Consider the following 15,013-nt stretch of genomic DNA (forward strand, 5'->3'; position numbering starts at 1 on the left):
CTTCTTCTTCCTCTTTCTCCTCCTCCTTCCTCTTCCTTCTTTTGAGACAGAATCTCATTACATAGCTCTGGATGACTTGGAACTCACTATGTTGGCCAGGCTGGTCTTGAACTCCCAGAGATCTGCCTGCCTCTGTCCCAGCATGTGCCACCACACCCATCAGATATTCTTTTAAAGGTGAATAGGTCAAGTTCATCAGGCACAAGGTGGAAATCAGGCTTCTGCTCTCATCCACCGAGTCCTAAGGTGACTGTGGGCAGATAGACAAGTCCCCTGACTGCTCTCGCATTGTGCCTCTGCTCGGGGTAATGAGCCTTGGGCTGTCAGTGATGTGTGCACCCTGAGAAATTTTCAGAACAGCGCTATGCCATTTCTAGCATCATCTATTTCTTTTTGTTTTCTTTAAATGATTTCTGGTTGCTGTACAGAATAATGAGTTTTATTAAAACGGTGTCATGTAGCATAATTGTAGCTTGCTAATATGGAACCCCCACCACCATCCTAGCTCCCTTCTCCTCCACCTTCTAGTCCCTTTCTTCCCCCCAGATAGTCTCTCTTCTGTTTTTATGTTGTGCGTGAGTGTGCACGTGTGTGTGTAAGTCTGGTTTCTGTATATAGGAAGCATACTTGGTTACACCAGACTCTGTATATTCCATGACTGATGGAGATAGAGATCGCTCATATTAGGCAGTTGGATGGGCTAGGCCAGGGCTGTACCTACTGCAACCTGACATGCAGCAGAGACAGGATGGAGGCTCTGATTCTGGGGTGCCCAGGCTCTTACTGCTCACCCAGAGACAGTTCCACCTCGTGCCACCTGTGGCAGTCTTGTGTACACAAAGACCCAAGCCATCTGAGTTTCCATCTTGGTTTCTGCTGTGGTTTCAGCTACTTGTCATTCTCCCCGCCTCACCTGCCAGAGTCACCACTGGGAACCACTGGTTTTGTTTTTTTTTTGTTTGTTTGTTTTGTTTTGTTTTTTTTTTCCTGTAGCTTGAACATGCTTGGGCAAAAGCCAGAGCTGTTTGGAAGTGACACTGTTGTCTAGCTGAGGCTGCTGTCTGCCATTTTTGCTGGAGTTTGTATTTTCTGATTTCTAACTCTGTAGTGCTTATATTTGGATGCAAATTCTCCATGCTTGCTATGCTCTGTCTCCACACACACACACACACACACACACACACGCACACGCACGCACACACACACACACACACACACACACACACTGTTCTGTAGTTCCTGTTTCATAGCTGATGATTGGGGGGTGGGGTTAAGAAACTTGAAGGCATTGTTAATTTGAATCACAGTAATAATCCAGGTACAGAGAAATCCCTGTCCATGATGGGACTTCCAAGTATTTCAGGTGCATTGCTTTTCTTCCTTCTCCCGCTAGCGCTAACTGGAGTTCCAACCCCAATAAACCCAGCAAGGACATAGCAGGATTTTAAGAGGTTGGCTGTTGTGTTGTTTTGAGCCAATAAGAGCTCCCCATAGCCCTGGCCCTTCCTCCACAAGCCCCCAGAAACATCTTTCCTAATGATGCAGCAGTTTGACTCATTCAAGGGCCATACACACAGCCCAGGGGGCCAGGAGCCATGCACCCAACCCAGGAGTAAACACTGGGCAATTCTTACCTGGGTGGTGGTACTCCCTAACATTGTCATGGGTCTTCCCTCAGCCATTTTAGCCCTCATTGTCATAGCCAGAACTCTACATCTTGGCTGCTTTGGGTGAATGGAGTCATTGAATAGACCCAGAATGAACCCCTGACCAATGGACCCAATCATCAGATTTGGGTCATTTTTAAAATGTAGTTTTTGGTATTCCTTGAGGACGTTAAAATGCTGTGGGATCTCACCAGACCTTCCAAATGAAGAGACAGACAGTCACAAGAATACTCTTCATCTGGCCCAGTTTGGAAACAGCAGGCCCCAGAAATCCCCTTGAAGGTCCCTGAGCAATGGGGACACAGCATGCTGGACATGGTGTTATTGTGAAGATCATACAAGGCATCAGTCTGTCTCTAAAGTTAAGCACCACCAAGCATTTCGTAACTCCTTTTCTCTGCATCCCTGTGCTGCGATAGAAATGACCCTTGACCCGCACCCATCTGATGGGCTGCAGTCAGCCAGTGTGTGGACAGCTAACCGGGGGGCAGAGAGCACACTTGCTCTGTTGGGTCCAGTGTGTGCTGTTGCCATGTGGGGCCTGGCACTAGCTAATAAAAATGGGACTCTGTGTTCTTATTCCAGTTACACTGGTAATACAAGAAATGAAGCTTGTAATTAAAAAGATAAAGGCATGCATCCTCCACTTATCCACACTCATGGGGAAACATGATACTCAGTGACACCACACATGCCCAGGGTAATTCCCATCTTGGAAGTTTTTAAATATCTTTACAGATGCCGCATTAAAACCTCATGAGTTTCGTGTGTGTGTGTGTGTGTGTGTGTCTGTGTGTGTGTGTACGTGTATGTGTATGTTTGTGTGACTTTACAAGGGACCCAAGTGAAAAACTACAGACCTGAGGGTCTCCAATATGCATCTCCGATGCTGGAGAAGTCCCCAGAGGAGATGGATTCAGCTGGCTGCTCATTTGAATTGCAAGCCAACTGGGGTGGGTTTCTCTGAGAAAGTCTTCTCTAGGTGAGACTGGGCTCTGGGTGGAGACCTTGGCTAAGGCTGCTAACCTTGCAGCGACTTTGTTCTCCGTCTTTGCCGCCACCTTGGATGCTGACAGTTCTGTGGAAGCAAATCATCTTGCGCAACGGAGGCGTGCTCACCAACGCCTTGAACATCAGCTGCCTGTCCAAAGTCACCGACGGCTTCACGCAGGGGCAGATCGTCAAAGTGATCAAAGAGGTCCTCACAGACCGCAGGATCCGGCAGCAGCCGCACAAGCCCCTCACGGCCGTGGAGTTCATCACCATGATGACCAGCATGAACCCTGTGTACAAGGAGGAAGAAGAGAGTTTTAAGGTAACAGGACGCGCTGCTAGCAAATCCTAAGCAAATCCTGGTCACGTGACCTCCTCTGTCCTTCCAGTTGTCTGGGTTCTGTGGATTCGAGTCCTGCCACATTCAGGGAAATTTGAGGTGCACCATTCTGAAATCACAACCTCTTTGAGGCTTTTGTCTTCTGAGTTTTCTTTGCACCCGGAAGGTAGAGCGCATGTCTTCTGGCTCTCGGAGAGGCAGCAGTCTGTGGCCTTAGAGAGTAACAGCAAACTGTGGGATTCAAAGCAGCTAATTCCAGATCTGGCAATGTGGGGGTGGAGCTCAGAGGCACAGCACTTGCCTAGAATGCACAAGGCCCTGGGTTCAATCTCCATCCCTACCTGCCGCAAACAAAATCTCAAACTCACTCCCTCCCTCTTTCTCTCTCTCTCTCCCCCCTCCCTTTTTTCATTCCCCTCTCTCTCTCTCTCATCCTTTATTCTGTTTTCACTTCACATTTTATATTATGAAACAAGTTTGGGATAGGGAAAACTACTCTTGAAATATCAAGCTGAAGCTATCTGGCCCCTGTCCCCACAGGCTCCCTCCTTTCTCAGTCTCCTATATACATACAATATGAAACATGAGCCAGCTCATAAAAATTCAGTTTGCTAGTGTTTGGGAACATTCTAGTGCGTTCGTGAGAGGTTTTAGATCCAGAGGGGACCTAGAGGCTCTCATCCCACATCCTTCTTTCTGTGAGGAACAAAGCTACCCAAGGACCATGTTCTCTCCATTCACATAGCGGGGCTAAGACACAGGAGCCCTTGTCCCGGTGCCTAAGCCAGCAGGCATTCCTCAAAGACTGTTTCCTTTCCTTCAGCTCAGTGGCTCTCGACCTTCCTAGTTCTGGACCCTTTAATATAGTTCCTCATGTTGTGATAATCCCAAACCATACAATTATATCATTGCTACTTAATAATTTTGGTACTGTTATGAACCATAATGTAAATGTCTGAGTTTTCTGATGGTCTTAGAAGACCCCTATGAAGGGGCCATTCATTCTCCAAAGGGGTCAGAACCCACAGGTTGAGAACCACAGCTTTAGCTCAGTGTAAACAGAGGTGTGTCCTAGATCAAGGGATGAAAACTACCTGTGCCAAAGAAGGTCACCACAGTGTCACGCTGCCACCAAAAGGAGGCTTCAGTTTCATTCAAGATTCTCACCTCCAAGAGCCTGCTCAAATTTCCCCTCTAGAATGCATTACTTTTTTACCAAGCCTAAACTGCTTTTCCTTCCTACTTTGTCCCCAAGTGCTGCAGTGGGAAGTGAGAAACCATAAAAATAATGTCCCTTTGCTTTATGTCGAGAAGCCACTTAGGAGTGAGTACATGTTATATTTGTCTTTCTGGGTCTGGGTTGCCTCACTCAATATGCTTTTTTCTAGATCCATCCATTTGCCTGCAAATTTCAAGATGTCATTAATTTTTTACCATTGTGTAGTGCTCCATTGTACAAATGTACCACATTTTCCTTATCCATTCTTCAGTCAAGGGGCATTTAGGTTGTTTCCAGGTTCTGGTTACGACAAACAATGTTGCTATAAACATAGTTGAGCACATGTCCTTGTGGTATGATTGAGCATCCTTTGGGTATATACCCAAAAGTGGTATTGCTGGGTCTTGAGGTAGATTGTTTCCTAATTTTCTGAGAAATTGCCATACTGATATCCAAAGGGGCTGTACCAATTTGCACTCCCATCAGCAATGTAGGAGCATTCCTCAACCCCAGACAACCTAGACAACAAAGAGGACCCTAATAGAGGCATATGTGGATCTACATAGGAAGGAGAAAAAGACAAAATCTCCTGAGTAAATTGGAAGTGTTGGGGTCATGGGAGAGGGTAGAAGGGGAGAGGGAGGAAAGGAGGGAAAATGTATAGCTCAATTTAAAAAAAAAAGAAAAGAAAAGAATCTGTGTTCTTTAAAAGAGACAAAAATAAAAGAAAAAATAATAATGCCCCAGAACTAGTGTCACCAGGGTGATGAGCGTTTCCTGTAAAGATCCAGCGAGAGAGAGCCGGGCATGGTGGCACATACCCTTAATCCCGGGACTTAGGAGGCAGAGGCAGGCAGATCTCTGAGTCTGAGGCCAGTCTGATGTGCACGGTGAGTTCCAGGACAGCCAGGACTACACAGAGAAACGCCATCTAGAAAAAAAGAAAAGAAAAGAAATAAGGAAGGAAGAGAAGGAAGGAAGGAAGGAAGGAAGGAAGGAAGGAAGGAAGGAAGGAAGAAAAGAAAAGAAAAGAAAAGAAAAGAAAAGAAAAGAAAAGAAAAGAAAAGAAAAGAAAAGACCCAGAGAGAACATGAGGCTTTGACAGCCTTGTTGTTGCTGCCTGGGCCACCTGTGAATCATAACACAAGAGCCTCTTATCCAGTGTGTACACAGATGATGATGGCTGTGTCCCAATAAAACTCTCTTTGCAAGACAGACAACAGACGGGATTTGGCCTATTGCTATGTTTTATGGACCACAGCTCTTGCAAAACTGGGAAAGAAAAAACCTCCAACTGCAGCCAGTTTGTTGAGCACTGGAGTTTTTTATGCTGTCCTGTTAACTGCTGAACATTCTGATGCACTAACTGTATTAGTTAACAGATATTCATCATCTCCCAGAGACATAATCTTTTCTGAAATTCTTCCTTTGTACCCCTTTCTAAAACACTGGCTTTCCACCTTGTTTTGAGGAATGTAATTTATCATATTAAAACTTGAAGCTGGTTTTTTAACTTTGCAAATTGATCTCTAGGAGTTTTGCCTGCGCTGTGTATTTGAGGACTGTGACTGTGAGCACAAATGCATATGCCTCTTGCCTCCATTCTGGGGGGTTTAGTCATTCTGTTCATTTCTAAAGAAACAGCATCATTTTCCCACCATTAGCCTATTCCCTAATCATTAGTGTAGCAGCAGGCACAGTGCCTAGCCCCAACTAGATGTTCAATAGATTTGCTAGTGACACATTTATGGAACAGATGGGATGATGTCATCACACTCCTGAATACTGTGATGACCATTGCTGACATGGTGCACAATCGGACCCATAAGTTTTCCCTGACTGTGCTTCTGAGAATGTATCTACTGAGCTCACAGCTCCTCCAGAACATTCTGTCCTGTTCCCTGAATGTGGCAGAGAAAGCACATAAATCTATAGATGGTATAATCATTTAGACCTCATAACCTTTTATTTTATAGCTAAAACAGCCTGATCTATAAGAAGTGTGGTGAGTGTCTTAGGGCATCTATGGCAGTGAAGAGACACCATAACCACAGAAACTCTTAGAAAGGAAAACATTTAACTGGATGGCTTACAGTTCAGAGGTTCAGTTCATTGTCAGCATGTGCAACATGGTGGCATGCAGGCAGACATGGTGCTGGAGAGGGAGCTGAGAGTCCCACATCTTGCAGGCAACAGGAAATTGACTGTATGTTACGCTGCGCAAAGCTCAAGTGATAGAGACCTTAAGACCCACCCCCACAGTGGCTCACGTTCTCCAACAAGGACACGCCTACTTCAACAAAGTCACACCTCCTTATAGTGCCACTTCCTTTGGGGGTCATTTCCTTCAAACCACCACAGTGGGTACGCAGAGCTTGGTACACAGACCTTGCAAGGCAAAGGGAGAATAAGTTTGCTGTTGGCTGACCCTAAGATCCTCAGACCAGCCTGGCCTGTTCCAGTAAATACAGTGAAATCCTGAGAGAAGAGGAGGTCGGGAGAGAGACCGAGCAGTTGGAGGGATACTCACTGTGTCACTAGCCTGTGGATGGACGGGGAACCACAGACAGAAGAGCAGGGGTCTGGGGAAGAGCAGAAGCTGCAGAAGGCAAGAGAACAGTCTCTCTTCTGGGGCCTCCAGAGAGGTGCACAGTCCTACTGATGCCTTGACCTAGGTCAGTAAGACCATTTCCAGGACTGTGAGGTCCTAAATGTGCTAGTTTTGAATACAGATTTGAGTAATTTTGCCAAAACACCAGAGAAGAAAGGAAAGCAATACAAGAAATGGGTAACTGTACAGCCACTCAGCCAAGAGCAGCAGAGCCATGATTCATGGCTCACTCCAAGATCAAGTTCCTTAACAGGACTCTACACCAAAGAAAAAAGAAGTCAGCACTGAAGTTCTAAAAGTGGGGCCAAGGCTAAGACAAGGAGGAAAGGGTCCTTGGGGAACTCTCAGACAGGTACTAGCCTCTGGGATAGTGCATTTAGCTGAGTCCTGGAGCATAAGGTACACATATGTGGGAACCTTGGTCCCAGGTAATGGCAAAATGGGCCCTGCATAGAATTGGGATGCTTTCAGGCCACAATCATAGATTGTTCAATACAAAAAATGTTCTAAATGATACTAAACACCGTGCCTGCACGTTGCCCATGAAAGATTCATATCAGCACTACTCCAGGGCACCAGAATCTCAACTTGAAGTGCTAACATGTTTTAAAAATATTTGTATTTAATGGTCATAATTGTATGACCATTAAAACCACTGAAATCATTATGAAAAGCAAGGAGAAAAACCACTCTATGTAGAAGTGCATCCAAGTCAAGGGACATCTGATTCCTACAAGAAACATGACTCCTGATGAAAACAAATTCATAATAAAAAGCATTCTCACCCAGAAGGAAATGACATGGCATACCAGTACCGAACTGGGACCACTAAGAACTTACAGAACATTCTGAGGGACAATACATATTAAGTGTGATCTGTTGAGGGAGCTGCGGGCTGCATTCCTGTCACCTGGCTCCTGGCCACCTGGCTAGCTTATGCCCCGAAATAACAACACACAAACTTTATTCTTTTAAACACTGCTTGGCCCATTAGCTCTAGCCCTTACTGGCTAATTCTCATATCCCAATCAATCCATCTCTAATAAACTGTGTAGCACCAGTCTTACTGGGAAAGATTCAGCATGTCTGACCTGGAGGCTTGCTTCATCACATCTGCCCCAGAGAGGAGAGCTATCGAGTCTGAGCTCACTTCCTCTTCCTCCCAGCATTCTGTTCTGTTTACTCCACCTACCTAATTTTCTGTCCTATCATGGCCAAGGCAGTTTCTTTATTTAACCAATGACCTTCCTCCATCAGTGATCAAATTACAAAAAGCCAGAAATATTGCAAGGGGACAACACATACACTAGAGAAAAAGAACCAAACAGAATATCTGATACTGAAAAAAATTTAACAGACATTAAAGTAAACATTCAATGAATATGTTATTTGTTGGCTAGACATAGACACTAAACCTAACCTGCAGATGGTCAGGGAACCACAGACCATTAAAATGAATGTAAAAATTAGAAGAGGAAAACATTGCAGAAAATATAGTGTTCATGTAACAACAGTTAATGAGAAAAGAGGCAATGACATTGAAAGAGAACAAGGAGAGGTGTATATAGGAAGACTTGGAGAGAGCAAAGGGAAGAGATAAATGGCGTAATTATATTACTATCTCAAAAAAGTATTAAAATTTTTAAAAAGAATGATATGACAAAATGGCTTGAATACATATAATTACATGTTCAAGAAAATAAGGAAAAAATATGACTTCCATAGAAATGCACTTTTAAAACAAAAAATTAAATAATAAGAGATCATTATCTTTTAAAACCACAAAACAAAGTTTATAAGTGAAAAAATACAGTAGTTAAGTCAATGGCAAAAACTAAGGCAAGTGTGAACTCCGGACTAGGTAAGGTCAAAGAGCGAATCACAGAACTGGAAAGTGGTCCTGAGGAGTTCCGCTACAGAGGATCACAGACGAGCAAAACACATAAAGTTAGAAAACTAAAATGACAATCTACATGTCCAAAGGAATTGACCTTCAATTACCAGAATTCTCAGAAGAAAAGAACACAAGTCTAAAGTGAGACTGGCAGAGAATTTTCCCAAATTAAAAGCATGAGGTATCAGATTAAAAATAAACTCCAGGCAGACAGCCAGACAAATGGAGTGAATGTGTTTTATCAATACTTAGAAGTCTAAGAAAAGATAACAAACTCCACTTAAAAGCTCTCAGATCGCCCCCAAAGAAACAACATGTGTGATCAAACATCTCTTTGACAGCAGAAGATGCCAGAAAACAGTAACTTTTATGTTCAGAGTGTTGAGGGGAAATGATCATCTAACTAATATTCATATCCAGCTAAACTAGCATCTAAGTGACAGGAGAAAACAAATTTGAGACAGATGACTGAAACAGTCTCCCACTCACCAAGAGCAACAGCAAGTGGATCCGTGTCATGTAACCAGAAGGAATTCACTTTTTGAATGCTCTTCCTAAGGAAGTCCTCTCACATAAGTCAAGGGGCTGTACAATTGTAAACTGGGCTAGAGAGAGAAGCATCGCATTCAGGAGAGTGCTTACTGCTCTTCTAGAAGACCCTAATTCGGTTCCCGGAATCCACGCCAGGTGATATACAACTGCTATTGTTCCAGCTCCAGGGGATCTAGTGCCTTCTTCTGGCTTCTGCAGGTACCTGCACACATGTGGGCACACACACGCGCGCACACACACACACACACACACACACACACACACACACACACACGAGAGAGAGAAAGGAAGGAGGGAGAAAGAAATCTTTTTTTAACTGAATTATAAGAAAATGGATAAATAGCATCCAGTGTAATCATTTTCTGAAATTATCTGTACGGTTGTACATAGAAAGGTTTCTTGGGTTGTAAATAAAACATTATCAGTGCCGTGTTTTCCACATCTCCCTCAGAGGATGCTGAGTGGCCCCCTGTGGTCTTACATGTCTACCAATTGAGCTACTAATCGCTGACCACATGTGAGGTAACGACCGCATTACCAGGAAAGCCACATCCCTGGGGCAGTCTTAATTAGACAGGACTGTGTGTGGAGGTTGCTTTTTGGTTCTCTAGCACAACTAACTACCTGAGGAGAAGTTTCAAGTCACAGAAACCCAAGCTAGAAATTCAACGAGACATTTGTACTGAACACACGTCAAATGCCCAGTGCCTAACGGCCACTTACTGTCCCCTTCTTAGCCGATACATCTTTACCGCCAGGATTACCTCGGTATTTTCACATCCAATCATTTCCGCAACATCTTCTCATTTCAGAACTGGTATGCCAAAACCCCTCTCGGGAAGAAGCGAATCTTGTCACTAACCATCGGCGGCAGCATCAAAGACAAGGAGAAGGATAAAGGCAAGAAGAAAGGGAAAAAGGGGAAAAAGAAGAAGTAGCTTCTTCCTCAGGAGCCACCCTAAGCGCCTTTGAGATGGTGACAGCCCCAGCTCATCAGGGAGAGGCTCACCCCTGCCCACCCGGGGATGCCCAAGGAGAAGCTAAGATGCAAGCCGTTATTCCCAGCCACTGCCCGCTAACCACTGTGCTTGATCAGCCACCCTGTAGGAGTCTGGACACTACGGAAGATGTCCTTTACAGCCTTTCTACTGCTTGCCTCTGTCCCTTAACCTCCGCGAAGTCTGTCTACAATTTGAGTTTGCTTTCCACATGACCCGCACGCTCCCCAGCGCACACACCTGTCAGTATTAGCTCCAGGATTAGAACGTGTCGCAGGGGTCTCTCCTGTGGCGAGAGCACCGCCATTATGTTGCCAATACCAGCTGCTTATTAACCCATAGGCACTGTATGTTTTATCGCACATATTTTAATAAATTAATTATTTGCTGTAGTAATAAATATCACATAATGAAATAAAGCTGTTGCCCTTGAGCCGACTCAGTAATTGGATTGTCGGAGCTGAGCCAGGTCTTCTCTGTGGAGTCTGCCGCTTGTAGATGAGGCTCAGGAAGTACGGCGGCCCTGTCTGATGTTTGGACCACAGCACTGAGATGGCTGGCTCCTAGACGCCATCTGACCTCTGCAGGCCAAAGACTAGGCAGAACCACAACATAAAAATGGGGTAGGTAATGAAAAGATGGTGACGAGAGTGTGTTGCGTTTGCAGAAGCCCTGGGTTAGGTTCCCAGCACCCATATGGCAAAGCTCACAACTGTCAGTAACCCCAACTTCAGGGAACCCCAACTCCAGGGAATCCAATACCTTCTCTGGCCTCTGAGGGCACCCGTGCTAACGTATACATACCTACACAGGAGCACATGCATACACATGATTAACAATAACAAATCCTTTTTAAAAAATAAAAATAGAGTAAGTGCAAATAAAATAAACCCAAATGGGGCACGTTAAAGAGATAAATAAAAAAACATTTGAGGATAGATGCATTAAGAGGTCCAACATAGAAAATTTAAACTTTGTCAGAGTATAGCAGGCTATTTGGTGAAGAGACACATTGAAATAACATTGAAGGATTAGTTACAGAAAGGAGTCATGTCTGAGACGGGGTGATGTCATTTTGGTGCTAACAGTTTTGGATACAGCAGGGCCACCACATCTCCCAGTAACAGGCCAGGCCGGATATCCAGGACCCAGCAGCATGGCCCATGGCTCACAGAAGACTAGATATCCAATCAACCACACATGTCCCGGCCTGCATCTGTATGTGGTGGGAAGCACAAACGAGGAGACACAGAGACCCTCGCTGACCCGCAAGTCTCAGACATGCTCTGTGCACACCGAAAGCACAGTTGTCCCAGAGAAATTCCTGGAAGAGAAACTCTGGGCCCAGTCATCGATGTGTTCTTCGGATTCCGGGCCGTGCCCCTTAGCAAGAGTTAGGGGCACATAGGAGAGTCCTGTCACTCGGGCTCTGGGTTAAGTCTGACCCGCCCTACTCCACAGAGCAGCTGCAACTGTCAAACTTGATGGGCTTGCCTGAAATCACACTTAAGGCCCAGCCTGTGCAGGCAGGGTGGAGGGGTGCGTGAGAAGAGGAGATGCTCTCTTCTGCAGTTCTGCCGTGGCCTCAGTTCTGCCTGGGCCGTTAAGTGGCAGTTAGCTCCTCTTGAGCATGCTCCTAAGTGGAGGGGGAGTAATTAATGGCATTAACCCTCATTAAGGGCGCATTCTATGGCGTGGCATCTGATTAGCGTGGAATTAGAGTTCTCTGGTCGTTCCGCACCCAGCCTGCCCTTGTGAAGAGATAGATACCGGTTCCCAAACCATTGCCTGGCATCCCAGCATTCCTCACCAAATTCCCCAGAGACCACCAGTCCTTTGACAAGCCCCTCTGGTCGGAAATCTAATGCAGAAGGATCTGCTCTTTGAGGCTTTTCCTCTGCACCTGTCGGCGTGCGCGGCCAAGGCAAGCCCCGCGGCAGGTGATCACAGGGTAGCTGTACCCCAGCTGTGTTATTTGTCATCGCTGTGGTACCTAAGCCACTGAGGAAGGTAGCTCCCGATGTCCCTGAAACCCTAAGAGTTTATTGTGAAGGAGGCAGGGATGATGTTAGTAAAAAAACAGAAGGATCTGAAACCAGCTACCACCCACCTGGGCAAGATTTGGAAAACCCTGCTGATCCTGAGCCAAAGCCTGCAGGGCACCTGAAACAACTCTTCTCAGGGGTCTTCACTTGCTAACATAGGTCCCTTAGTGATCCTGTTTCCGTAGAGGCTCAGTTGCAGCTCAGCTAGCTTCTAGGTGATGCTCAGGAAGTTGCTGGGTGGTTCAGTGGTCACGAATGTTCATAAAATGCTGTGTGGATGAGGGTACATCTCTGGACCACCCTGGGAGCTGGTGTGAGAGGTCACGGTTCCTGCCACTAGCTTCAGCCCTCAGGAATCATTAGCTGTCGGAGCCTGATGAGGTGTGTGGGTCAGGCTCTCCTGAATCCATAGCTCTGTGTCACCTAGGAAACCCGTGGGATTCAGGGATGCAGCCCTCGTCTCTAGAGCCTTGTCCCCTCCTCTTCTCAAGTCCCAGCCTGACAGAAAGTTAGACTAGACAGCAGCCTATGAGGAGGTTCATGCTTCTCTACTCTGGGCCAAGTGGGACAGGGCTGAGTCTAACTTACACCAGTACAGTCACACACATACAAACACACCCATACATACAGACTCATATGCAAACAGAAGACCAAACACTTTGCATGCTTGTATGCAGATTACATGCATAACCACATGTGACATTCATAAACTCACATGCACACATACAAACTATGCCAAATACACACACATACCCGGGTACGCACATGTACACAGAATGCTCATACATATGAACATATCACCACTACAGATGTGCACAGAGATACATATAAAAACATACATGCATAGACACAGATTAGACGTACAACCAATACACTCATACACAGGTTTACACACATGCACACACTCAGCCCTGAGTCCCCCACCTCCTCAGAGGGTCGATGGCAGGTGCCCTGGCCTGCACAACCCTGGGCCTTCAGGCCACATCTGGGAGCTATGGCAGGGACCAAACCAGTGCAGCAAATGCGGAAGACACTCAGGCAGGTGCTCAGATGATGTTGACTGTTTACCCACTACGCTCTGTGTAAACATCCTCTTCCTGCTGCTCCTCGTGGGAATTAAAGGACACCCCAGCTGCAGCAGGAAGGGCTGATGCAGGAACCACAGCTCCCAGCTGGACCTCATTCACAAGTGGTTCTACAGCTGCTCCCCAGGAGAACGCCATGGATAGGGGTCACATTGGGAGGGTGTCTCCACTAGGCATAGGGCCAAAGAAGCCTGGGGGCCGGGGGGGGTGCAAGTTCTAAGATACCAAGTCTGACAGGCCAGCTGTAGGCAGAGGTGGAGCTTTGGATGGCCTGGGGCCTTGTTTCCTGCTTCTTTCATGAAAGACCTAGGGAGATTCCAGACAGCTCCTTCAGCCCCTGAATTCCTGTCATTCTGAGGATAAGATTTCTACAGGACCTCAGCCAGGACAGACCTTGGGCCATTCTGGAGATGAGTAGTGGAGTTGTACACCCAGAAGATAGACCAGCATGCCTGGGCTTCTGTTTGAAAGGCCAAGACACAACATTCTGGAAGGACAAGAACAGCTGGAGAATTGAGCGTCCACTCCCACAGGGCACATGGTTCTCTGGGTATCCTGTCTTATATAAGCCTGAACTTTAGTGTTAGAGCCAGAACCCACTCTAGGCTGAGGTTGCCTTTATCCCAGACAGCAGAGGTACCGTTTGTCTTTGATCTTTACTAGCTATCCACACAGCCACCTGGGCTAGGCTGTGCCCTGTGCCCCAGGAGGCTACCGGGAAAGATGGGCTGTCCCTGCCTCCACCAGGATTCTGCTGGCTTCTAACTCAAAGCCTACCAGCTTGCAGGTCATGCCCCACCCACCAACTCTGTTACATAAGCCTGTGTTTTCTCAGTCTTTGCAGCCTCTGGACATGAAGTCCAAGGATCTAGTCTCTGTGCTCTCTGAGCTGTGCTGGAAGGAGAGAATCAGAAAAGAAAGATTATGACCATGTTGCTGGTATGTCTCCAGAGGTAGGATGAGCATGCCTTCAACACTGGATAAACAGTATACAAATTAATGTACATAACTCTACTGTTACAAATAAACTCTCTAGGTATTTATATGATACATAGATTTTTGATTGGTTGATTGGTTGGTTTATATTTGATTGTAAGTAGATAATGATTGATAGATAGATAGATAGATAGATAGATAGATAGATAGATAGATCCATACATACACGATAGATAGACAGACACGACAGATAGATAGGTGAGAGATAGATCGATGATTGATAATAGGTTAGTGAGAGATGACAGCTCTTTGACAATCTGATTAATACCATTCCCTCATCTGCCTGAAATGTCATTGTTCTTTTGAAAGAGAAACTTTCCCATAATCTTTAACCAAAATGCAAATACCTTAGAGGGGTAACTGCTCTTGTGTGTAGTGAATGGGGACCAATACAGAAAAGTACTTCCCTGTGAACCAGGCAGATCGGCTCCTTCCGAAGCTGTCTATCCCTTCCTGAGAGGGCAGCCCAGAAGGGTCTCACCTGGTTTTGAACTTCACATAGACGTAAGCACATGCACTCCTTGGCCAGGTTTCTTCTTACATGCACTGCACCCGAGTCTCTTCAGCTTTCCGCGGCAAGCTTTCCCTGTCATCTGGAACAGGATTGCTGTGT

At 45.9% G+C, this 15,013-nt stretch overlaps 1 protein-coding gene across 3 annotated transcripts in view; it reads left to right on the forward strand.

Annotated features, from left to right (window-relative positions):
• Iqca1 (IQ motif containing with AAA domain 1) overlaps positions 1-10,868 on the forward strand; it is a 119,404-nt gene extending 108,536 nt beyond the window's left edge. Inside the window, exons 17-18 of one of the 3 annotated variants that reach the window (XM_050163114.1) lie at positions 2,744-2,982; positions 10,089-10,868. In XM_050163114.1, coding sequence (XP_050019071.1) covers positions 2,744-2,982; positions 10,089-10,214 — 365 coding nt within the window. In that variant the 3' untranslated portion in view covers positions 10,215-10,868. The remainder of the gene's footprint in view (positions 1-2,743; positions 2,983-10,088) is intronic. The other 2 variants (XM_050163113.1, XM_050163115.1) reach the window with 2 other exon arrangements.
• The last annotated feature ends 4,145 nt before the right edge of the window (positions 10,869-15,013 follow it).

This window comes from Alexandromys fortis, unplaced genomic scaffold (genome assembly GCF_014885135.2).
Source record: "Alexandromys fortis isolate MF-2015 unplaced genomic scaffold, M_Fortis_MF-2015_v1.1 scaffold_139, whole genome shotgun sequence".
Classification (NCBI taxonomy): domain Eukaryota; kingdom Metazoa; phylum Chordata; class Mammalia; order Rodentia; family Cricetidae; genus Alexandromys; species Alexandromys fortis.